The sequence below is a fragment of the Alosa sapidissima genome, chromosome 17, assembly GCF_018492685.1.
Source record: "Alosa sapidissima isolate fAloSap1 chromosome 17, fAloSap1.pri, whole genome shotgun sequence".
Classification (NCBI taxonomy): domain Eukaryota; kingdom Metazoa; phylum Chordata; class Actinopteri; order Clupeiformes; family Clupeidae; genus Alosa; species Alosa sapidissima.
The window spans coordinates 31,133,057-31,157,253 of record NC_055973.1 but is presented as its reverse complement, the minus strand read 5'-3'; the positions used below and the strand labels follow the sequence as shown (position 1 = coordinate 31,157,253).

The 24,197-nt window shown below is 46.5% G+C and overlaps 1 protein-coding gene across 1 annotated transcript; it reads right to left on the bottom strand.

Annotated features, from left to right (window-relative positions):
* Positions 1 to 6,901: 6,901 nt before the first annotated feature.
* On the bottom strand, positions 6,902 to 22,415 carry tnfrsf11a (tumor necrosis factor receptor superfamily, member 11a, NFKB activator). The gene is made up of 11 exons (XM_042067371.1): positions 22,083 to 22,415; positions 17,980 to 18,052; positions 15,242 to 15,367; positions 14,847 to 14,993; positions 12,746 to 12,830; positions 12,289 to 12,365; positions 12,033 to 12,140; positions 11,730 to 11,779; positions 11,091 to 11,582; positions 10,511 to 11,021; positions 6,902 to 8,691 (listed from the first exon to the last, which is right to left on the bottom strand). The coding sequence occupies exons 1-11, from the start codon at positions 22,155 to 22,157 to the stop codon at positions 8,390 to 8,392; spliced, it is 2,046 nt and encodes a 681-aa protein (XP_041923305.1). The 5' UTR covers positions 22,158 to 22,415; the 3' UTR covers positions 6,902 to 8,389.
* Between the last annotated feature and the right edge of the window lie 1,782 nt (positions 22,416 to 24,197).

Here is a 24,197-nt window from a genome sequence, read left to right as displayed (position 1 = left end):
GAGTATTCCTCTAAGTGGTTCCTTTTGAAACAGCCTACCACAGCATTGCCACAGTGGTTATATCTAGCTCTCCTCTACTCTCACACAATTTATGATTGTACCGTAATGCAGTTTGCAGAGAAGATAAGTCACAAGAATTATCTAAATCCCATGACTGTTTGAACTAACTGATTAAATGGACCGTGCAGAAAAGGATAGGCCCTCTTATAATACCACACACAACTGGGCAGTGTTGTAGTACTCGAGTCCAGGACTCGGACTCGAGTCCGAGTCATGAGCTAAATTTAGAGACTCGTGACTTGACTTGGACTTGAGCACTGAATGACTCTAACTTGGACTCGTACATTCAGACCATGCAGACTCGCAAATTGAGACGAGGACTTTTTTTTTGTAATGTCATTAGGCTTTAATATGTCATTAGAATATTACTGTATTTGGTATAAGATTTTAATATCTAAATTATTTTTATATTAATATTAGTGCAATGGTGTGTTACTGCTTCATGTCATACATCACACATCACACCATGTTCCTACCATAACGGACGTTAACTTTAATGGCGGCAAATGTCTGGAGACATGAATGCCCCGAAGGTTGTCAGTTTTGCATTTAATAGTGATTCGACTTGGACTTGACTCGGATGAGTAGTGGACTCGACTCGGACTTTTAATGACTTGGACTTGAACACTGCACTCAAACCTGGACTCGGACTCGAGACATAGTGACTTGACTACAGCACTGCAACTGGGTAACGCTTTAGAATAACTAGCACTTACAAATGCTAAAGTATTGTTTGTTAATGTATAGTTAATATTTGTTTTTGCTAACAATTAAGTAAAAGTTTAAAATGTTTACTAACAATAAAGCAATTATTTGTAATCTTTTAGCAAATAGTTTGTAAATCAACTATGAATGTTACACACTGTAGATAGATGCTCAATGTGGTGATGGTTAATAGTAGTAATAACTTTGTAATTGTAAACCATCTGTACACGGTATTTGCCTTTTATACCTACATAGGGAGCAAGTCCGCCAAGTTGTGCCACCAAGTTGCCAAAAAGGACATAGATTATTTTCTGATAGGCTTATTACTGTAAGATATTAGGCGCATTCAGACAAATGGGGACTTTGTGCATTTTCTAGAACATGCATTCGGACAACACGGAACTGGGGATTGTTCTGCCTCAGGCCAGGGTCTTTTCCCAGACAACACGGAACTGGGGATTGTTCTGCCTCAGGGCTGGGTCTTTCCCAGGGACCCATGTCCCATTCTGGCTTATGAGGGATAAAGTGCTGCAATATTGACTGAAAGGTTTGTTGAGATATCTGCACTTGATTATTAAAACTCTATTGCAATAACCTGGTCATATTTCATCGTAAACTTCACTTGCAACTGTATAATGGCCATCCAAATAATACTGATGCCCTAAAATAAAAAAAAAACATATAACATTAGCAATAACTAGTTTACATTTGTTACAGTTTTTCTCGATTGCTTTTACCTGCTTAAGTAAACTAGAACCCACTTGGTCTTCATGACTACTTTCTTTGCACAGCAGAATCTCTTGCGAATGTGTTCACACATTTTCATTGGGTTCACACATTTCTCACACCCTTTTGCAAAACAGTTAACACAGGTGTCATTCAAAAGCCCCAAACTCTATTGGTTTTCCCATGCTAAACAAAAGGAAAACATCTTTTCACAGGTGGTATAGATTCCTTGCCTGAATTTCTGATACACCTGTGTGAAACTCCTTTGCACAATTCTTCAATCAGCAATCATTCATTCTACATAAGAGATGTCTGTTCTGTGTTGCTATTTGAAAGTATGGATCTAATGCACATTTAGACAAAGTACTGTATTGCCTATTTGGTGGAGAAAACAGTACAAAAGGTCTTTACTGTATGTCTATTTCGATGAAAGTTGTAGTTCAATGAAATGTACAGTATCTTGCTAGGTGTTTGCTGTATGTCTTACATGTCAATGACAGTTACATCTTGGGAGGAATGAATAATTTGTTTTTTTATTCAGTACATTTTGTCTTTTCAGAGTTTTTTTCTGATACCAGACAAATGAGAAAGTAATGAAACAGACATAGCAAAAATGCTCATTTTGAGAACTAGATTTTGCATTTTGTTGCCCAGTGTGTAATGATTGATTAAAGAGTGTTTTTGAATTGGCAACAAGTTGTAGTGTTTGAAGGCAAGATTTGCTTTTGCTGCAAGTGTAACAGTTTAAGAGAGTAACAGCCTTTTGCAAGCAAAATGTGTCATTTTGTCCAGAGTGCTTTTGTTCAGACACAGGTGTTAACTGTTTTGAGAATGTGATGTCAGAGTTGACACAGGTATCAAAACGATCGAGAAAAACTGTAATTATCATGTCATTGTTTGTAATCCGTTTAATACCTTGTTACTAATCTGTTAAAAAACTACATAGTAAAGTTGAATGGGCTGTCTATTTACCATTTGTCATGCGTTACTACAGTATAGTGTTGTCTGGGCGGCCACATGCATTTAGCACGCTAACACACCCCTGCTTTCATCAGGGGATTGTGGGTAAACACGAGAGACGGACATACCGACGCACACACAGACCAGGAAGCCATACAGTACTGGCTGCAGCTGCAGGGAGGGACAGGTGATGTAAAACTCAGGTAGTTTCCAGCAACGTCCAGCACCTGTAACCCTCTTGCAGGATTCTCCCTGTGTGTGTGTGTGTGTGTGTGTGTGTGCGTGTGTGTGTGTGTGTGTGTGTGTGTGTGTGTGTGTGTGTGTGTGTGTGTGTGTGTGTGGTGTGCTTGTTTGAGTGAGTGTGTGTGTGTGTGTGTGTGAGTGTGTGTGTGTGTGTGTGTGTGTGTGTGTGTGTGTGTGTGTGTGTGTGTGTGCTTGTTTGAGTGAGTGTGTGTGTGTGTGTGAGTGTGTGTGTGTGTGTGTGTGTGTGTGTGTGTGTGTGTGTGTGTGTGTGTGTGTGTGTGCTTGTTTGAGTGAGTGTGTGTGTGTGTGTGAGTGTGCTTGTTTGAGTGAGTGTGTGTGTGTGTGTGAGTGTGTGTGTGTGTGTGTTTGTGTGTGTGTGTGTGTGTGTGTGTGTGTTTGTGTGTGTGTGTGTGTGTGTGTGTGTGTGTGTGTGTGTGTGTGTGCTTGTTTGAGTGAGTGTGTGTGTGTGTGTGTGTGTGTGTGTTTGTGTGTGTGTGTGTGTGTGTGTGTGTGTGTGTGTTTGAGCGTGTCCAGCACCTGTGACTCCCTTGCAGGATTCTCCCCATGCCATATGATAGCAGATTCTCCCCATGCCATATGATAGCAGATTCTTTGTTTGAGCGTCATGCAGAAAGCAGCCACCTGAGCCCTCTTCACAGGCACCAGTGAGGCCTCTCTTGTCAGATGGTCTGCGTCGCTCTGTGGCCCTGTGTGTGTGTGTGTGTGTGTGTGTGTGCGTGTTAGAGTGAGTGTGTGTGTGAGTGTCATGTGTGTGTGTGTGTGTGTGTGCTAGTGCTATGATACTAGAGGAAAAGCACAGGTTAGCATCTGAGGTATTCCCCAGAGTTCACCAGCTTCACGCTTACAGGAGAACTGTGAAATGACTCATGTAGATTGTTGAGTGACAGCATGATGCAGAGCTGAGATGAAATCCGAGGAGTCTGTTGGGTTGGAGGACGATATGCCATGACTTTCATTCTGCTTTCCAGATACAGTATCTAATGAATTTGCGCTTAAATCCACACAGTGATTTCCATAAGTATAATCTTATTGGTTGTTGATTGATATCATTAATGTGTGGGGTGTTTGATGGTGTGTATGAGTGTATAGGCATACAAAGCCCTGCGTCTAACTTTAAACATCAAGAAGACCCAGGTCCTACAGTATACCCACCTCCACCCAACCAGCCATCAGTTCAGCCCACCGTAAAAGTGCACAACACCACTCTCGAAAAATGTTGATCACTTCTCTTACCTGTCGATCACTTCTCCTACCTTGGAAGTCTTCTCCCCTCCAAAGCTCACATCGACTCTGAGGTCAACCATCCCCTGAGCTGTGCCAGTGGAGCATATGGCAGACTCAGGAAAAGAGTCTTTGAAGACAGAGACCTAAAAGCACAAACAAAACTCCTATAAAGTCATGGACCACCTACAGCAGGCACCTGAGAGCCCTGGAACAATATCACTAAAGAACCTTGTCAAAGATTCTGAGAGCCCTGGAACAATATCACCAAAGAACCTTGCGAAAGATTCTGAGAGCCCTGGAACAATAAAGAACCTTGTGAAAGATTCTGAGGGCCAGATGTACGTACAATTGCGAACGTAGGTTATCAGCGTCATGGACACACCGCAGATTGCGAACGCTGTCAGACCCAAGTGTCCGTCTATCGTATTTATCGTATTTATCAATCGTTCAATCCTTAGTGTAAACCGGAGCTCTGTTCTAGAATCTTTGGTGTAAACTGCTCCTTTCTCTGCTTTTCTCCGCCCATAAACGCAATTTACGAACGTCCACAACTGAATGGCAGCACCTACATACAAGCGCAGTTGAATGAAGTTAACTAATGACAACATTAAAAAGAATGTTTAGCGATCATGAAATAATACCATACATGATATGATGTAAACAAGCAGAGAGATAATGAAGATCAGTAGTTCTACTCAAACTACTTGTGCACGTAGGCTATGGAAGATTGGTCAAATCTAGCAAGTAGGAAAGTTTAAGTGAGTGACGTTAAAGTGAAAGTAAGACATTCAAAAGGCCAACGAAAGTTGAGGTTGCTTTTGGTAGTACAAATACTTTCACCACAAAAACTGGTGCTCTAAATAGTGATTCTGTTGTCTTTGAAAGGTTCTCTCCTATTGACGCATTGAACTAGCCTGACGAGCCAGACCCACATTAAAATGTAGGCTCTGGGCACTCACCGTTCACAGTGCTCAATCCGAGGGGCGGGATAATCGGCTGTCTTTCAAATTCCCTCTGCACGCAATAGGACAGCGCTGTCCCATGCGTTTTCCCACCAGCGGAGCTAGTTGGCTAGTTCAAACTTTTGCCAACTTAAAACAAGCTTAACTCGTGTCACACTGTTGGCCAACAGCAACATCCATCTTCTTTGTTTTCAAGTAGCAGGGAATTCAAACCAAACCGTTGCAACTCTGCCATCAATCATTATGTTAAGCCCGCCTAACGACTCAATACACGATTTGATTGGCCTGATAGAAGTTTAATTTTTCGAGCTCACAAGCCAACGGAGAGTTGCTAGACTAGCCCTGGAAGCAAATGTAATTTGCTGCTGCTAGGGTGCGTCTAGATTTCTAGGCTAGCATTGAACTGCAATTTGGATTAACACCTGCTTTTACAAGGCGGAAGTATTTAGGCGCAGAATAGACGTGCGCTTTCAGGAGCAGTCTTTGTACATGCCACGGAATACATAATTAGGTGCTCTTTACTCTTCCCCTCCCATCTTTTTACACTAAACTCCCACTTTCCCCTGGATCCTCCCATGAATGCATATGCATGACATGACAAACGCAATCTGCCACTTTCAGCTCCCGCGACAGGCAGTTTGCGCTTTTACATCATTGCGGCCTGTTTGTACATACCTCGCAATGATTTTACATGCACATTGCGAAACAAATACGCCTGAAGTGGGCGCAAAAGCGTTAGTACATCTGGCCCTTAGAGCCCTGGAACAATATCACCAAAGAACCTTGCGAAAGATTCTGAGAGCCCTGGAACAATATCACCAAAGAACCTAGTGAAAGATTCTGAGGATCAGCTGGGAGAAAAGACACACCAAGACCAGTGTGTTGAAGGAGGCCAACATGCGCAGCATCACCACCACAATAATGCAGCACCAACTTCGATGGATTGGCCATCATCGATCCTTAAACAGATCTTGTATTCTCAGCTGAGAGAAGGTCAGCAAGCCCCTGCTGGACAAAAGAAAGCAGGACAATATCAAAAACAGTCTGAAGAGATTCAACATCACATCAAGCAACTGTGAGCACATTGCATCAGACAGGCACCACTGGAAGAAATCTGTGCAGGAAGGAGCTTCACAACATGAAATGGAGCAAAGCAACTACTCCGCAAGGAAAGACAGAAAAATGCTCCACCACCATCCACCAACATCCACCAACGCCACCTTCCCTGCCCACCCTGCACGACAACATGTGGATCACGGATCGGCCTCTACAGCCATCTGAAGAGCCACAAGTAGATGCCCCTACAGAAAGGACAGTCATACTCGTTTCAAGTGACCGCCGATGATGTATGTGTGTATGTAGGTGTCTGAGGGGTGTGGTGGTTGATGAATCAACAGGTTTCCAACATTTAAGAGTTGAGAATTTCATCAACCTGAGAATTCCATTTCCTTCCAGTTGGAGTTCCTTCCTTCATTTGACTCCACTAGATGGCAGAGCAGCACTAGATGACTGGCAACATAGCTCCTACTCAACTAACGCCTCGCAAAAAAATGCCCCCTAACCCTCCATCTCAAGCATGTGAACACAAGTCATTGTTTCCTGTTTTTCCGGACCCCCGACACGTTCCTGGCTTTTCCCTCACAAGGCCCACAGCCAGCGGACCCAGCGTTCGTTTCGCCTCCACCAAGAGCGTTTGTGTGCGAGCTGGGATTGGCTGCCATGAGAACGCGGTCAAACACAATATTCTCGGCATACATTTGCCCCGACCTCGCCGACAGCTGTTAGCCATCATCTGGCGTAATTAAAGGTTTGTGTCGACACAAGGCTATAGTCTGAGGCTTCACAGCACTCTCAATCATGCAGCCCTGCAATGCTCACCACTGATTATTGACTTACAGGAAGACAGAGAAAGAAAGCCATCAGTTATAGAACAAGACAGGCATTGTGTTATATTGTAATTGAATTTTGTAGGCTTGAGAAGTTATACAAATGCTGGGCAATCGCCGTTCAAATAGTTTTATTTGTATTTGTTAACATGAATAAATGTACAAACAAATATACTCTTATAAAAAAAGTCATGTTACTTCAAAAAGGTATCCATAATGTGTTACGGTAAATTCATTAGGGCTTATACCACATTCATAATGCCTTATTATGCAAGACATAAGCCTTCAGTCATGAACATCAATGTTCACAATTTCCTGCAAAAATCATTAAATTAAAATTTAATTTAAAATTTAATTTAAAATCTTTACAGTAAAAAGTATATGTGATAATGCATAATTTGATTTTTGTCCATGATATTTGTCTTGTTTATAAAATTACATTGATGTCAGGGAAGTTATCACTCGGTAAGACATTGTAAGGCATCAAATGAAGTGAAGTGAAGGTGTTGTAATGGAAAACTTTCACAATTTTAATTCTGGTCATTCAGTAAGTTATGAGTGTTTACTGTATGTCAAGCACTATAGTAGAGCATTTATATACCATAAACCCTTATGGACACACACATAGTTCATTTATATACCATAAACCCTTATGGACACACACAGTTCATTTATATACCATAAACCCTTATGGACACACACATAGTTCATTTATATACCATAAACCCTTATGAACACACAGACATAGTTCATTTAGAACACCTTTTTCAGTAAAGTGTTACAAAATTCCCTTTGGTTTGTAGCTGCAACACCACCATTTTAAATAAGACAAAAGACCAAGAATCATAAAACAGCTTAACAAGGCACTTAACTGATTGAAGGCCGTTATGCACACATTAACTGCTACAGATTTACTGTTATCAAAAAGTACATCAAAAAGAAAAACAAATCTGCACCCGTCAGTCATACTGGTACAATGAAACAGTTCAAATGAGCATGTGAGGATTGTCCAGGGTTGGTTTGGTGTGTGTGAGGCTTGTCCTGGAGGTGGTGGTGGTGGTGGGGTGGGGTGGGGTGGGGGAGGGGGGGGGGGGCTACGCTGGGCCCTCTACTCCGTCTGAAGGGCCTGCATCAGACAGACAAAGGGCCTGGAGAGACGACACAGCCAAGAAGGGACACAATGCACTTTTGTTCTGGACACTGAACTTTCACTCTGCCTCACCTCTGTGTCTTTCCTAGGGCTACAACGCACATGTGTGTGTGTGTGTGTGTGTGTGTTTTCCACGTTGTCTGCGGAAACAAAAGTGTCGTGCATCATCAGACTTGCTTGTCAACGAGATGTTTGAGGATAAAGCCAGCTTGCAACCGAGACGTAATCACTAACATCTGCATCTGCAACATGAAGCACTAGTGATGAACCAAAGGCTATGTACAATACCCATTCAACAAATGCATAGCATTTTATCTTATACACATCAGAAGCACTTCAGCAGTGCTTCAACAATCCGGGAGGGGAGAGCACAGATGCGGAGGAGGAGGAGGAGGAGGAGGAGGACAAGGGTCAGCTCCGTGGTCAGACGCCGAAGCGTCTCCACCTCTCGCTCATTTCACCGTGCCGGGCCACCTGCGGGCCATCTCCTGAACAGGTAGGGGGCTGTCCTGCCGAGCGCTGGGCGCGATGCCCTGTGGCGTCTTGGGGGCGGTCTGGACGTTAGGAGAGCCGTTGTTGGACTCCTCCTGGACGGGGCAGCTGAACGGCTCGCTCGACTTGACCCCACCGACACAGCCGCCACCAGCGTCGGCCTCAGACGTCTGGCTGACGTAGACCACGATGACCTCGCCGCTGAAGTTCATCACCTGGCCGCTGGAGATGAAGGTGGTGTTGTGGTTCCCCGTCACCTGACCTGTCGGACAGAAACCAGCATGAGTGGGACAGGCCTGCCCTGGTCAGCAGCATATTACACTGTAGTATGGGCCACCAGGCTAGAGACAGATACTCTAATAATTTCCTAGTCTACTGTCCAGACTCCAATCACCACCATATCTACCATACCAATACTATGATATCTCTACCATATCTACCATACCAATACTATGATATCTCTACCATATCTACCATACCAATACTATGATCAATACTATGATATCACCCCCATATCTACCATACCAATACTATGATATCACTCCCATATCTACCGTACCAATACTATGATATCTCACATATGGAATCAAATAACAAGCAGGAGTCCAGATGACCTTGAAAAGGTTGAAAAGCTAAAACTACAAAGAGCAAATGAGTGGGTTTCCGTCCAGGACCAACAGAGCGCCTTCACAGTGGACTCGTGTCAAATTAGACCAAAGGTCAACCACCAGCTACAGCGGGAGACTGATGCAGAGTAAGCGGCAGTTATTTATAACGTCCATTATGTATTTCATGGAGCTTAAGGGGCGAAAAGAGCCACATCGCTTCCTCCCGCTGAAGTTTCAACATCAACCGCCGCAGTTCCCTCAGAGGGAACAGAAAGAGAGGGAGGAGGGGTAGAAATGAGTTGGGGAGACAGTGAGAGAGAGAGAGAGAGAGAGAGAGAGAGAAGCAGGAGAGAGGGACGAGAGAAAGAGAGAGAGAGAAGCAGGAGAGAGGGACGAGAGAAAGAGAGAGAGAGAGACAGAGGAGGGGGAGATAGAGAGAAAGAAGCAGGAGAGAGGAGAGAGAAAGAAAAAGAGAGAGAGCAGCAAGAGAGCGGGTGTGTGTGTGTGTGGGGGGGGGGGGGGGGGGTGGAGATCCCTGTGCTCACCGGCAGGAGGACCGCCAGAGTGGAGGCAGTCAGACAATGAGTCAGATTTCATGCCTCAGTGAGTCACTCTAGAGATGATTTACTACGTCACACACACACACACACACACACACACACACCACCCCTCCTGGCAAAGAATAGCAGTTTTTATTTCCAGACAACCTTACTGGAACTGACATTTACCAGAATGGCATTTTTTTCTTATTCTTCTCAAATATGATAATAACAGGCATCTCTCCTCTCTGGCTCTCTGGATGCGGAAAACTCTATTGAGTGTATCGCACACAGAGGACAAGTGGGAACGACGTTCCATCACTCAGTGAATCCGCTGTGGCCTGAGCGCTACCCGGAATGCCGTGGCAAAGGCATTAGTGAAGGTTATGGGAAATGGGTGTTTACAGGCTCGTTAGCCCATCTGTTATGTGATCAAACCGCAGAGATGTGAACGGGGCCCCGCTGCGCATTTTACGAGACGGTTCTACTCAAACGGCAACATCCTGTTTCAATTAAGAGCCGGGGTTCGCTTCGAGACGCCTGTGGAATTTTGCGGTAAACATCTGTTCCTCTGCCTGGCATCTCGCGAAATGGAAGTGTTTTCCCTCCGATTTCAGATGTGCCCCCACTGTTCATTGTGGCTGTGTTTGGTCTAGCGGCACATTCAGACGGTCTTGAGAAAACATGTTTTTCATTGAGCTTTAATGGGACACACGCCAGAGGGCCGGAGATGACATGACACAGCAAACGCCTAGCGTGACGCTACGCTACGCCACGCCACGATATGCCAAGCCACGCTACGCTACTCCACGCTACGCCACGCTACTCCACGCTACTCCACGCTACGCCACGCTACTCCACGCTACGCCACGCTAATCCACGCTACGCCACGCTACGCCACTCCACGCCACGCCGCCAAGAGCCTGCTGCCCACCTGAGGTCAGAGCGGTTTCCGAGCAGTGGGCCTGGTACTCGGCGTCCTCATCCTGTGCGGGCAGCTTGCGCTCGGCGCTGCAGCTGAGGGACAGGCCGTGCTCGCTGGCGTTGGTGCTGCCGTTGCCGCTGGCGTTGGTGCTGCCGTTGGTGCTGGGCAGGGACAGAGCGGCCGGTGCCGTCGCGGTACTGCCGGACTCCGGGCTACAGCAATGTGGCTCGTTGTGCGGGCACAGGAGTCCCGTGGTGACCCGGGGGCCCTCCTGGCGGCCGTCACCTGCGCCCCGTGGCTCGGACATGGTGTCCTTCGCCGGCAGGCTGCTGTAGTCCAGGTAGAGGTCCTGGGAGGCGTGGAGGTCAGTGCAGTCCACACAGCCACGCAGGCCCTCCTCAGGGCAGCAGTTCTGACAGAGAGGGGACTCCTCTGGGACTCTCTCAACTCCTCCTCCTCCTGCTCCTGCTGCTCCTCCTGCTCCTCCTCCTCCTGCTCCTCCTCCTGCTCCTTCTCCACCTCCTGCTCCTCCTGCTCCTCCTCCTCCTCCTGCTTCTCCTCCACCTCCTCCTCCTGCTCCTTCTCCACCTCCTCCTCCTGCTTCTCCTCCACCTCCTCCTCCTCCTGCTCCTCCTCCTCCTCCTCCTGCTGTGGTGCGCTCCTCTCGCTCACCACCCCCGCAGGAGCAGACGCCTGCCAGGCCGTGCGACACCACCTGACTGCAGTCCTCGTTCTCGCCCAGCTCCACCGGCTCCTTCAGGGAGATCACGCAGCTGCACGAGCCAGAGCTGGACGAAGAGGAGGAGGAAGAGGAGGAGGAGGAGGAGGAGACGCCAGACAGCACCGACGTGGCTCCCCGGGCCTCCACTGACCCGTCCTCGCTCACATCCCCCGACGAGCCCTCCACCGCCACCGGGTCCAGGGAGGGGGATGTGGATGCGGTTGCCGAGGCGACCTCCTGCCCTCCCTCGATGGCCAGGACGGTGCTGGGACACTGAGTGAGGAACTCGTCTGGGCGAAGCAGACGGGTGATCTCAAAGGTGCAGTGCTGTGGGACGTTGTGGGGCGGCGTCAGGGTCTCCTAAAGTGGACAGAAGTGGACATGGCGGGAATTCAACCAGTCAGTGGAACAAAGAATATGAAACAGTTGAACTGATTGAATAATGACTGATTGCGGAAAGGTGAATAAAGGTGTATTCAAATTCTGTTCACACAGCAGAGGTCTCACCTGCTGTATCCTGCTCCTTTTCAGGTTTTGAACACAAGATCTCACATTCACTAAAGGAAATATTGGGAAAAAGTTATTAATGTCATTATAGAAAGATAGATAGATAGATAGATAGATAGATAGATAGATACTTTATTGATCCCCAAGGGGAAATTCAAGAAATATGGATATATATGAAATATTATGAAATAATATTCATTTGGTATACTGTATTCTACAAGATAATTAAGTCACAATAGTATCAATGTCAATTTGCATTGAAAGAGTTACAGAAGCTGCATTCCAATGCAGGGAAAGGATTACCGGAGAGCAGCTTCATCTTGTCCTTGTAGCAGAACAGCGTAAGGATGACGAGGGACACGACCATGATGACAGACAAAATGGCCACCACAACCCCTGACGTGGAGGAAACTAAGTAAGGTAAACACAACATTGGCCTTAATTCCTTTATTGACAACCCATCTAGGAATCCCCTAATCCCCGGAAGTCCTGAGAAGGCCCCTCAGACTAAAAAAAAGTCAAAGTGTAAGTCATGGCGTGACGTGCGAGGGGTACATACCGAGGACTGCGGGTCCACACACGGCATCTCTCTCGGAGTTCCCAGACTTCACTTCACTCTTCCCAGAGTCTTTACAACTGGTGGACAACAACAGAACACAGAGATGTTATTTTTCAACTGCTCCGTCTCTGCTATTTTCATCAGCCTGGCTTCTCTCTGCAGACGCTAACCACAAATACGGCTGGCAATAGAAAAAAAATGCTCTTTTCCAGGGGAAGTGGCCCAGGAATTAGTCATAACACCAGAGCGTGGTAAAACTGTGGGGGCTTGTGTGTCCCAGCATGTTCCTGTGACCCCAGAGTGACAGAGGACAAATAATGTTCATGATTAGTTACTGTGATTTGGCAAAATAAAAACAGGGGCCTGACTCCTTGTTTGTGTGCCTAGCGGTTGTTGATGTGGTTTGAAGTTGGAGTGTGTTTTGTGAGATGGGGAGCGTCCAAAACAGGCCACTTACCTCACCCACGGCTTGCATGGCTCAGTGGATTCTTTGTCAGAGAAATACCCCTCTGGACATGCCTTACAGGAGCCTCGACCGGACTCTGGACATGCAAAACAAAACAACAAGCCTCTTACAGTCATTCCGCTGAGGATAAACTGCTAAACCACTACATACCATGAGCAACTTAGGACATATTCAACACACTAGTCAGCTAGGCCTAATTCTCAACTTCCTGTTACAAGACTTGTAACTACCCTAAAATGACTAACAACCCAAACTGGAGCCTATTTTAATCCCTGCTTTACAACAGACTTTCTGCAGATGGTTTAATGACAATGCCAGTGGGATATTACATTTGACACGTGTCGATGCCTGAGTGACGTCTGTGTTGACGCATGAGTGACCTGTGTGTTGATGCCTGAGTGACCTGTGTTGATGCATGAGTGTTCTGTGTGTTGATGCATGAGTGACCTGTGTTGATGCATGAGTGTTCTGTGTGTTGATGCCTGAGTGACCTGTGTTGATGCATGAGTGTTCTGTGTGTTGATGCATGAGTGACCTGTGTTGATGCATGAGTGTTCTGTGTGTTGATGCATGAGTGACCTGTGTGTTGATGCATGAGTGTCCTGTGTGTTGATGTGTGTTGATGCATGAGTGTCCTGTGTGTTGATGCATGAGTGTCCTGTGTGTTGATGCATGAGTGACCTATGTGTTGATGCCTGAGTGTTCTGTGTGTTGATGCATGAGTGACCTGTGTGTTGATGCATGAGTGTCCTGTGTGTTGATGCATGAGTGACCTGTGTGTTGATGCATGAGTGTCCTGTGTGTTGATGCATGAGTGACCTGTGTGTTGATGCCTGAGTGTTCTGTGTGTTGATGCATGAGTGACCTGTGTGTTGATGCATGAGTGTCCTGTGTGTTGATGTGTGTTGATGCATGAGTGACCTGTGTGTTGATGCATGAGTGTCCTGTGTGTTGATGCATGAGTGACCTGTGTGTTGATGCATGAGTGTCCTGTGTGTTGATGCATGAGTGACCTGTGTGTTGATGCCTGAGTGTTCTGTGTGTTGATGCATGAGTGACCTGTGTGTTGATGCATGAGTGTCCTGTGTGTTGATGCATGAGTGTTCTGTGTGTTGATGCATGAGTGACCTGTGTGTTGATGCCTGAGTGTTCTGTGTGTTGATGCATGAGTGACCTGTGTGTTGATGCATGAGTGTCCTGTGTGTTGACGCATGAGTGACCTGGGGGCAGCCGTGGCTTACTGGTTAGCACTTCGGACCTGTAACCGGAGGGTTGCCGGTTCGAACCCCGACCAGTAGGCACGGCTGAAGTACCCTTGAGCAAGGCACCTAACCCCTCACTGCTCCCCGAGCGCCACTGTTGATGCAGGCAGCTCACTGCGCCGGGATTAGTGTGTGCTTCACCTCACTGTGTGCTGTGTGTGCTTCACTAATTCACGGATTGGGATAAATGCAGAGACCAAATTTCCCTCACGGGATCAAAAGAGTATATATACTTATACTTATATATACCTGTGTGTTGATGTGTGTTGACGCATGAGTGTCCTGTGTGTTGATGCCTGAGTGACCTGTGTGTTGATGTGTGTTGACGCATGAGTGTTCTGTGTGTTGACACATGAGTGTCCTGTGTGTTGACGCATGAGTGACCTGTGTGTTGATGTGTGTTGACGCATGAGTGTCCTGTGTGTTGATGCCTGAGTGACCTGTGTGTTGATGCCTGAGTGACCTGTGTGTTGATGTGTGTTGACGCATGAGTGACCTGTGTGTTGATGTGTGTTGACGCATGAGTGTCCTGTGTGTTGATGCATGAGTGTCCTGTGTGTTGATGCCTGAGTGACCTGTGTGTTGATGTGTGTTGACGCATGAGTGTCCTGTGTGTTGATGTGTGTTGACGCATGAGTGTCCTGTGTGTTGATGCCTGAGTGACCTGTGTGTTGATGTGTGTTGACGCATGAGTGTCCTGTGTGTTGATGTGTGTTGACGCATGAGTGTCCTGTGTGTTGATGCCTGAGTGACCTGTGTGTTGATGTGTGTTGACGCATGAGTGTCCTGTGTGTTGATGCCTGAGTGACCTGTGTGTTAGGGCTCCTTACCGTCCATAGTGAGTCCTTCTCCAGGTGGACACGGGGGGATGCGCTCGCAGAACTCACAGTTGGTAGGCGAGCACTGCAGGCCCTTCATGCACGGACACGGCACGGCAGCCTTGGGGTCCTGTGGACGGTCCTGGCTGAACCCCTTCACTAGAGCAGAGAGAGAAGTCATCAGGTGTCACAGCACAGGACATGGAACAAGTGCCCAAGACACATATGGATGGAGGTTTGACCATTAAAACGTCCACTTTAATCACTACAAACAGGATGCAAGCGACTAAGTGAGATTAGATGAGCCAATTACCAATAAGTTAACAATGACTTGACAATGACACAATAAGTGAACTATATAATGGTGTTCCCGACGCTTCTGAAGGTGTAGAGGACACTCCACTGACCGGTGTCGCAGAAGCGCTGGGGCATACACTTGGTGTCGTTGGTCCAGTCTGGCTGGTACTCGTCCCTCCCACACGGGCGACATTTTGTGTCTGAGTTGCCAGTGCAAGGCGCGAACATGTATGTCCCTGCAGTGGAGAACAGGAGGCAGGCAGGTGAGTGTAGGTGAGTGCAGGTGAGTGCATGTGAGTGTACTGTAGGTGAGTGCAGGCAGGTGAGTGTAGGTGAGTGCAGGCAGGTGAGTGTAGGTGAGTGCAGGTGAGTGTAGGTGAGTGCAGGCAGGTGAGTGCAGGCAGGTGAGTGCAGGCAGGTGAGTGTAGGTGAGTGCAGGTGAGTGTAGATGAGTGTAGGTGAATGTAGATGAGTGTATGTGAGTGCAGGTGAGTGCAGGCAGGTGAGTGTAGGTGAGTGCAGGTGAGTGTAGGTGAGTGCAGACAGGTGAGTGTATGTGAGTGCAGGTGAGTGCAGGCAGGTGAGTGCAGGCAGGTGAGTGTAGGTGAGTGCAGGTGAGTGTAGATGAGTGTAGGTGAATGTAGATGAGTGTAGATGAGTGTAGGCAGGTGAGTGCAGGTGAGTGTACTGTAGGTGAGTGTAGGTGAGTGCAGGCAGGTGAGTGTAGATGAGTGTAGGTGAGTGTAGGCAGGTGAGTGTAGATGAGTGCAGGTGAGTGTAGGTGAGTGTAGGCAGGTGAGTGCAGGTGAGTGTACTGTAGGTGAGTGTAGGTGAGTGCAGGCAGGTGAGTGTAGATGAGTGTAGGTGAGTGTAGGCAGGTGAGTGTAGATGAGTGCAGGTGAGTGTAGGTGAGTGTAGGCAGGTGAGTGTAGATGAGTGTAGGTGAGTGCAGGCAGGTGAGTGTAGATGAGTGCAGGTGAGTGTAGGTGAGTGTAGGTGAGTGTAGGTGAGTGTAGGCAGGTGAGTGTAGGTGAATGTAGGTGAGTGTAGGCAGGTGAGTGTAGATGAGTGTAGGTGAGTGCAGGCAGGTGAGTGTAGATGAGTGCAGGTGAGTGTAGGTGAGTGCAGGCAGGTGAGTGCAGGCAGGTGAGTGTAGATGAGTGCAGGTGAGTGTAGGTGAGTGTAGGTGAGTGTAGATGAGTGTAGGCAGGTGAGTGCAGGTGAGTGTATTGTAGGTGAGTGCAGGTGAGTGTAGGTGAGTGCAGGTGAGTGCAGGCAGGTGAGTGTAGATGAGTGTAGATGAGTGTAAGTGAGTGCAGGTGAGTGCAGGCAGGTGAGTGTTGGTGAGTGTAAGTGAGTGCAGGTCAGTGCAGGTGAGTGTAGGTGAGTGTAAGTGAGTGCAGGTGAGTGTAGGTGAGTGTAGATGAGTGCAGGTGAGTGCAGGTGAGTGCAGACAGGTGAGTGCACAAAACATTAGGTATTAAATAATAATACATTTTATTTAAAGCGCCTTTCAAGTCACCCAAGGACACTGTACAATAAGAGAAAAGGATATAGACATAAGAGAGAGAAGAGTAGCATAAAAACATCAGACAGAGACAGTACAGTATACAAGAGAACATAGACATAAGAGTAGCATAAAAACATCAGACAGAGACAGTATCTGCTGTATGACCTGGACCTGCAGCATGGACCACATTCAACAGCAGGCAAACTACTAGCATTAAAAATGCCATGGACCCAGATGTGATGTATATGGGTTTTTTTTACATTCAGAGCTCATGTGTACTCAGGACTGCATACTCAGGACTGCATACTACGGACTGCATACTCAGGACTGCATACTTAGGACTGCATACTCAGGACTGCAGACTACAGACTGCATACTACAGATTGCATACTTAGGACTGCATACTTAGGACTGCATACTACGGACTGCATACTTAGGACTGCATACTTAGGACTACATACTCAGGACTGCATACTACGGACTGCATACTTAGGACTGCATACTACGGACTGCATTCTCAGGACTGCATACTTAGGACTGCATACCACGGACTGCATACTTAGGACTGCATACTCAGGACTGCATACTTAGGACTGCATTTTCAGGACTGCATACTTAGGACTGCATACTTAGGACTGCATACTTAGGACTGCATACTCAGGACTGCATACTTAGGACTGCATACTACGGACTGCATTCTCAGGACTGCATACTTAGGACTGCATACTTAGGACTGCATACTCAGGACTGCATACTCAGGACTGTGATTTAAATGGCAAGCTCAGAAGTGTGTAGCTCAGAAGTTCCGGCACATGGCGATCATTTCCAGGCTGCCCCCACATGACCAGCCGGCAGCGGTCTGCAAACCCAGTGACCCACTGACGCATGCATTGGGAAACTAAATATGGCCCCAAGCGGAACTGCTTCCCATCTGAATGGGTGACAGCGCTTTCACAACACCCAGGAGTGTGGACGCTGACCCATCCCACTGACCCCTCCTCCCATCGGCAAGCATTCTTCCCTTTTTCTTCCTGGGGGAGGTGAGAGGATGTGTTTCATGTCGTCATAGCAACACGTCCATTCAAAATCATTCCCCTCTCCCAAACCCAGATGAGAGCTTTCAAGTGGAACCATACATTTATAGGTCATGGTGTCCAGACCCTTAGTCCAGTCCCACAGAAAGAATAACACTTAGACCCTTAGTCCAGTCCCACAGAAAGGATAACACTTAGACTGGGTTATGGTGTGTGAGACTGCTGCTAGTGACCAGATGTAGTGACCAGATGAGAGAGACAGATGTGGGTAATGCAGTGATGGGAGCCGTGTCAGGCCACTTACCTGGTTCACATTTGCTGCAGCATTTCTTGTCTTTCAGATACTGGTTGGACTTGCATGGTTTGGAGTAGACAACCTGAAACCAGAGCAAAGAGCAGTGAGTGGACCCTTGCAGCTTTCCAACTGAGATACATGTATTTTGCCAGTAAGACTTGTCTTAATTGATTATGTTTGGTTTTCTTTGAGTCGAGGATGACCAACAGACACAAAAGGCTATACTGCATAATGCCTACTGTCCACAACGCAGGACGTCTATACTGCATAATGCCCACTCTCCACAACGCAGGACGTCTATACTGCATAATGCCTACTGTCCACAACGCAGGACGTCTATACTGCATAATGCCTACTGTCCACAACGCAGGACTTCTATACTGCATAATGCATACTGTCCACAACGCAGGACGTCTTTTCTGAAACACACACCATTCTCCATGCAGTCTTTTCCTTTTTTACTGTCCTGTTGTGTCCAGGAGAGCGATGACCCCAGGCAGAGCAGTGGGAGAAAGAGAGTCCGCGCTATTGCTCAACTTACAGTTGTTTTGGGGGGAAAAACACCCACATCCCTTCAGATACCACAAAGACATTCCACGGTTTAGCAGCATGGCAGATTCTTCCTGGAGTTCTTACTGCAGATGTGCCACGGTGCTGTCGTTAAAGCAGTACAGTCATACAGTCATACAGCCATACAGGTTAAAGCCATGCCGCGCCTTTAACAGCATACTGCCTTTTCTCAGCTTGTCGTTAGGAGAGTCCGTGGAGAGCTGTTGGATAGCGACCACGCGGTGCTCTGCTAAATTGTGTTGGAGGTTTTGCTGGAAAGAGATGAGCCCTTTAATAGAACAGTCTGATGTGTGCGGAGAAAAGAACACACTGTGAATTACTGTAACAGCCCGTGGAGATCGAACCATAATTACAGAATACGGTTGAAGGCACAATGAGAGGAATTCCTCCACGCTGAAGACACCCATGTGCCCTTTACAGCACCCACCGCTGGCACACACACAGTGGGGTCAAAAGTTTTCATGTCAAATCCATCTCCTTCCTTCTTCCTCTACGGTCAGTGATGGGGCACCTGGGTTTCCAGTCCCCGAGCTCTCCCATGGGAAAGGCCTGCAGAGCTCTGTCAGACATTCACCACATGATTTGGGCACCGACTAAAGTTCCTTGTTAGTCACAAATAGGAGGGCATCTATCTCATTGGGGCCAGAAAAAAAGTTCCCCATAATTAATGTCCGCAAAAAATACAGTGGTAGCTTTGACATGTAGAAATATATAGGTCATCTAAAGACAGGCCTTTCCTCTCTTAGGTCACAGGTAGGTAACAGGTAACTTTTTGAAAAACATCAAAACAGGTACATTTTTGATGGAATCCAAACGATACTGTTTGGATTCCACACTGCTGACTGGATATAAGTATCTGATCTTTTTTCTTGGTTATGTGTTATTTTGTTACATGATAATCCCACGAGTCAACCACAAATGAGAGGCTCTACACGCTAGTGAACTGTAGAACCATTACATGATTGATGGCCTTTTACATGGGAGGGGTAACTGGAAAGAAATATTTTACAAAGTGCTGCATTTTGCATTGCTTTGAGTGCAGGACATTAATATGGCCCTGAGCATATGTTAACTGTGGTAGATGGGAATATAAACCCATATATATGTAGTGGAGAGGAATGCATGTTTACCCAGAAGGTATTTTTTCCCTATATATCTATGCATCGGAGGCCTACTCAAGCATCTCAAAATATTTTCACAGACTATATATATATGCTCTTGGCCAGTGACACCCAAGCTAATTATATGTTAGAAAATGGTCCCAAGACAAGCAAAACACTAACATCCCCTAGAGTAGTCCATGCACTCTGCAGTGAAGTGTGGTTTCTCCGTCTCAGTTGAATTTTTTTGTTTTGTCCAAAGTGACCTGGAGCTAAGTAGAGAATTGTGTGGCGTTTCTCCTCAATGGAAATCAACCTCTTTGACGTCAGTCGCCTCCACAAGGAACAACAGATCATCCCCAAACGATGAAATAGAAGTGAAGGACAGACAGAGTGAGTGCGCTGAAACTGAAGAGATGGCGCAACTGTGAGATCCATCATCCCGGCTCCCAGAGACCACCGTATTTGCATAACGGCCGCCACACCAGGAGAAATTCCTCTGGAGGGCGTTATTTAAAGGCTGCTCCTGACAACTCTAATGTGCTGCTATTATGGCTCTTTCAAAACACATTGCAGTGCCAGAGCACAAACATACACCGGGAAAAACATATAATAAAGTTTTACATGCCCCCCCCACATAATCAAGTCTTACATGTCCCCCCCATAATAGTCTTACATGCCCCCCCCCCCACATAATAAAGTTTTACATGCCCCCCCCCACATAATGTAGTGTTACATGCCCCCCCACATAATTAAGTCTTACATGCCCCCCCCCCCCCACATAATGTAGTGTTACATGCCCCCCCCCCCCCCCCCACACACACAATACACGCAGGCATGAGACAGGATCCTTGAACTTTTGGCCCCCGCCACCACACACACACACACACACGACTCATCATTATGGTGGTATCAACAAAATGAACAAAAGACTATGACAAGGATGACTATACCACTTGATATACCTGGGAAAACAGGATTTCTCAATACAAATATCAGCTTTTCACTGGAAGCCTGAGGCCTGATTACAGCAGGTCATAACATGCAGCGTGTCATGCAACAGGCCGCGTGTAGCTGTGCTAGCGGTCAGGTGCTCAGACAGCTACGGGAAACGGCCTTTAGGGAAGCATTTGCACTCTGCCTGTGAGAAACAGCATGATGAGGGGAACATTTGCACTCTGATTGGGGGAAATGGTGTGATGAGGGGAACATTTGCGCTCTGATTGGGGGAAATGGTGTGATGAGGGGAAGATTTGGGAGGGAGTGTGCCTACCACTGAATGAATGAATGGATGGATAAATGAATAGATGAATGAAGGAATATGAATGAATGAATGGATTGATGGATGGATGAATGGATGGATGGATAGATGAATGAATGAATGGACTGATGGTTGGATGGATGGATGGATTGATGAATGATGGATGGATGGATGGATGAATGAATGGATGAATGAATTGATGAATGATGGATGGATGGATGGATGAATGAATGGATGAATGAATGGATGGATGATAGACGGATGGATGGATGAATGATGGATGGATGGATGAATGGATGGATGAATGATGGATGGATGGATGAATGCATATGTCTGTCCTTCCATGCATGCATCCTCTTCTATAAACATTTCCTCATGTGAAATGTTGACTGTCCAGAGCCTTGGACAGAGTTGCTAAAGTGTTGTGTCCTCACTACAGACAGACAATGCTTGCAAAGCCATCACCACTGCTCACTACAGACAGACAATGCTCGCAAAGCCATCGCCACTGTGAGGTTTACTTCCAGAGTGGCTACATGCTGTCATCTGTTTGCAATGGCCAATACCACATGGCTGAGGGACTGTGAGAGTACCACTACTCAATGAACCCACACACACACACACACACGCACACACAGATGTGGAGCCCAAGTCTGAAACAATAGAAAACCACCGACTTAGGCTTTCAGTCCCCTAACATCGCTCACGTTATTCTTTGGCTTTCTGTGCAGTAGGCTACAATGCAAAAAAAGTTTTAAAAATGTTCTGTTCAAAAAGCAGCATTATATCATCATTCCTCACACAGGATCAAACTGGGGGAGAGGGTAATAGATCCATTCCCACAAAGCCACGGAGTCTGGGAGCGGAGGGAGAAAGCAGCTGAAGGCACTGCATGCGGTTCAGATGAGCGGGGGCCACTGGCCGGCGACCAAGCACAACGGCACAACTGTTTCCAGTCAGTATTGGGGTAAAAACATTGAAATACATTCTGGTCTAGTTGCATGCATGCATGTAAATTGTAACTGTTTGCTATAATAGTAAGCTATAGATAGGCTACATGTAACCTATATCTAATGCAGTCAGCACCTCAATTAAAAAAGTTATTGTGTCTGTCATTCATATAATGTATACTGTAAGAACAGAGACAGATAAATTACTGTTCAACATATGATTGAACTTACGTGTATACAGAGAATCACTATAATGTTCTTGATCCAGCCTTGAAAAATCCAGCTGGTTGTAAAAGTCACCCTCATGATGATTCCTTCAAAATGTGAAACGTGGTCGATATGACCCTCTTCAGCCCGCTGATGGCAACAGAAGTCCTCGTTATGTTACGGTCCAGATGAGCGACACGTATTTGAGGAGAGGTTCTCTTTTGGAGCCGATCCGATGCTCAGTCTCTGGAGCGTATAGCATTCTCGAGCGTCAGCCCCGTGATGAACACTCACCCACGCGTTCTGAAGTGAATCTGTGTCTCACGCTGCTGTAGTAATCTGACTAAAACTTGGCACGCTCCGCCCAGTTTTATAAAAATTACAGAAGGAAAAAGGAGAGGGGCATCCGACTCAAAGCTCGTTCAGGAAACTGATTTCCAGGTGTGTCCTTACGACATATTTTGATTTGGTTTGATATTTGAAACGCAAATTAGGTTAATACATAATTTTTCAAACCTGTGTTGGTTCGGAAATGAGGATTAATGAAAAACATTGTAGCCTACCCAAAATATGTATTTCTTCCAAAAAAGATGGCCTATTCAAGATGTGTTGTGCTCTCATCTTACCACAGACATGCAATTACTTGCAACCGACTGATGATTTCTAAACTCAAGGAAATATCAGGCTGCCTATTTTAACATTTTGTCTGAAGTATTATAGGCCTACCCATGAAAAGTACGAACGAAATGACAAAAAACAAAAACATTCAAAATAAGTTTTAGGTTTTAAGCGACAGTCAAGCAAGGAGAGAATAACCTATCAGTTTATGCTTGGTGCGATATTTTTAAACTGCGCCTAATTTCCAAACAGTCCTTATCTCTCTTAACTGACATCTCAATTTGGCTCACTACACATCTGTTTTGTGGGTGGGCGTGTCGTAGCGTGCCCCGTTAGCAGGTAAAGCGGCACCTGAAAGTCTATCCGTTCTTCCTCCTCTGCCCCCATCCGTGCCCGCCTGTCAAAGACGCTCGAAGCTATTAGGCTACTTCTTGTTTTGAATAACCGTCATCCAAGGGATTTGGGAGGAGTGCCACGTTTGAGGTCTTGTGTTATTTTCACACTTTCTAAGGCGCACTGTGCGCAACGCCAGCGGAGGCCAAGATGCAAATCCTACAAATGCACTCCTCTATTTTTTACGAGTAGCCTACTTCCTGGAGCCACTGTGCAAATTTGTTGAACAGTGACCTGTAGATATGACCATCTATGGCAAGCCTGGGTCATAAAAGGTTCCAATACATCACTGAAATCTGATAGCAATGGCAACTAATGGCCCTATAGAAGGCTTCCCATTATGCAGACAGGAGACCAGGTGGCACGTTGGCCATATGATGATTTGTTTTAAGTGGCTAATGCAAATCATGCAAATCACCGCAAAGAACTCTTGAGCTATGAATCAGGAGAACAGAGAGGGCAGAGTTCATTTGTTCTCTCCTGTTAGCCTGTTCTAGGAGTCAAACCAGTGTAGGTTTCATTAGTGCCAAACAGTCCAGAGATTTCAGATCGGCAGACATCATGTCCTGGTGATAATGTTTATGGGTCAGTAAGAGGTCCACTTTGCAACATTTTGCCCTTGCCCCTTCAGCTTTGATGGGGTGTGCCCAACATGTTATGGGGAGGTAACGTGGGGTAAGAGACTTCTTTTTCTGGGCAAGTGGTTCATAGCTCGCCTTCAAAGCAGCCACACATTGGACACCCCTCAAAGGGTTTCCAGTTCCTGTTTGCACTCTCAATATGGATGTCCGATGGTGAAAAAAAGAGGAGAGAAAATAAAGAAATAAAAATACGGAGGGTTGTGCAGATCTGGTGGCTCCGGGCACTCTTGCTCTCTGTTGCTTGCTTTGGAAATAATCCTCCTTCTCTGACTCACAGAGCTCATAGCCCTTTCTTATGACTAAGACTTCCCAATTGACGACATTCCGAGTCCACACACACAAAACAACTGCATATCACGATGTACACGCCAAACACACAAGTCTGAAGAAACCTGTAATTCATCCTTACTGCCCTCTCAAAGTCAGTGAAGTCTGGCCTCAACCAGCAGGGATGGAGGAAACTGCAAGACCTCAGTATCTCTCTTGC

Excerpts from the sequence above, each read along its gene's own strand:
- tnfrsf11a (XM_042067371.1), bottom strand. The coding sequence starts at position 22,157 with ATGAGGGTGACTTTTACAACCAGCTGGATTTTTCAAGGCTGGATCAAG. Across the intron at positions 14,994-15,241 it reads CCAGCGCTTCTGCGACACCG|TGAAGGGGTTCAGCCAGGAC; the intron begins GTCAGTGGAGTG and ends TCTCTGCTCTAG. Across the intron at positions 12,366-12,745 it reads CCATGCAAGCCGTGGGTGAG|TTGTAAAGACTCTGGGAAGA; the intron begins GTAAGTGGCCTG and ends GTTGTCCACCAG.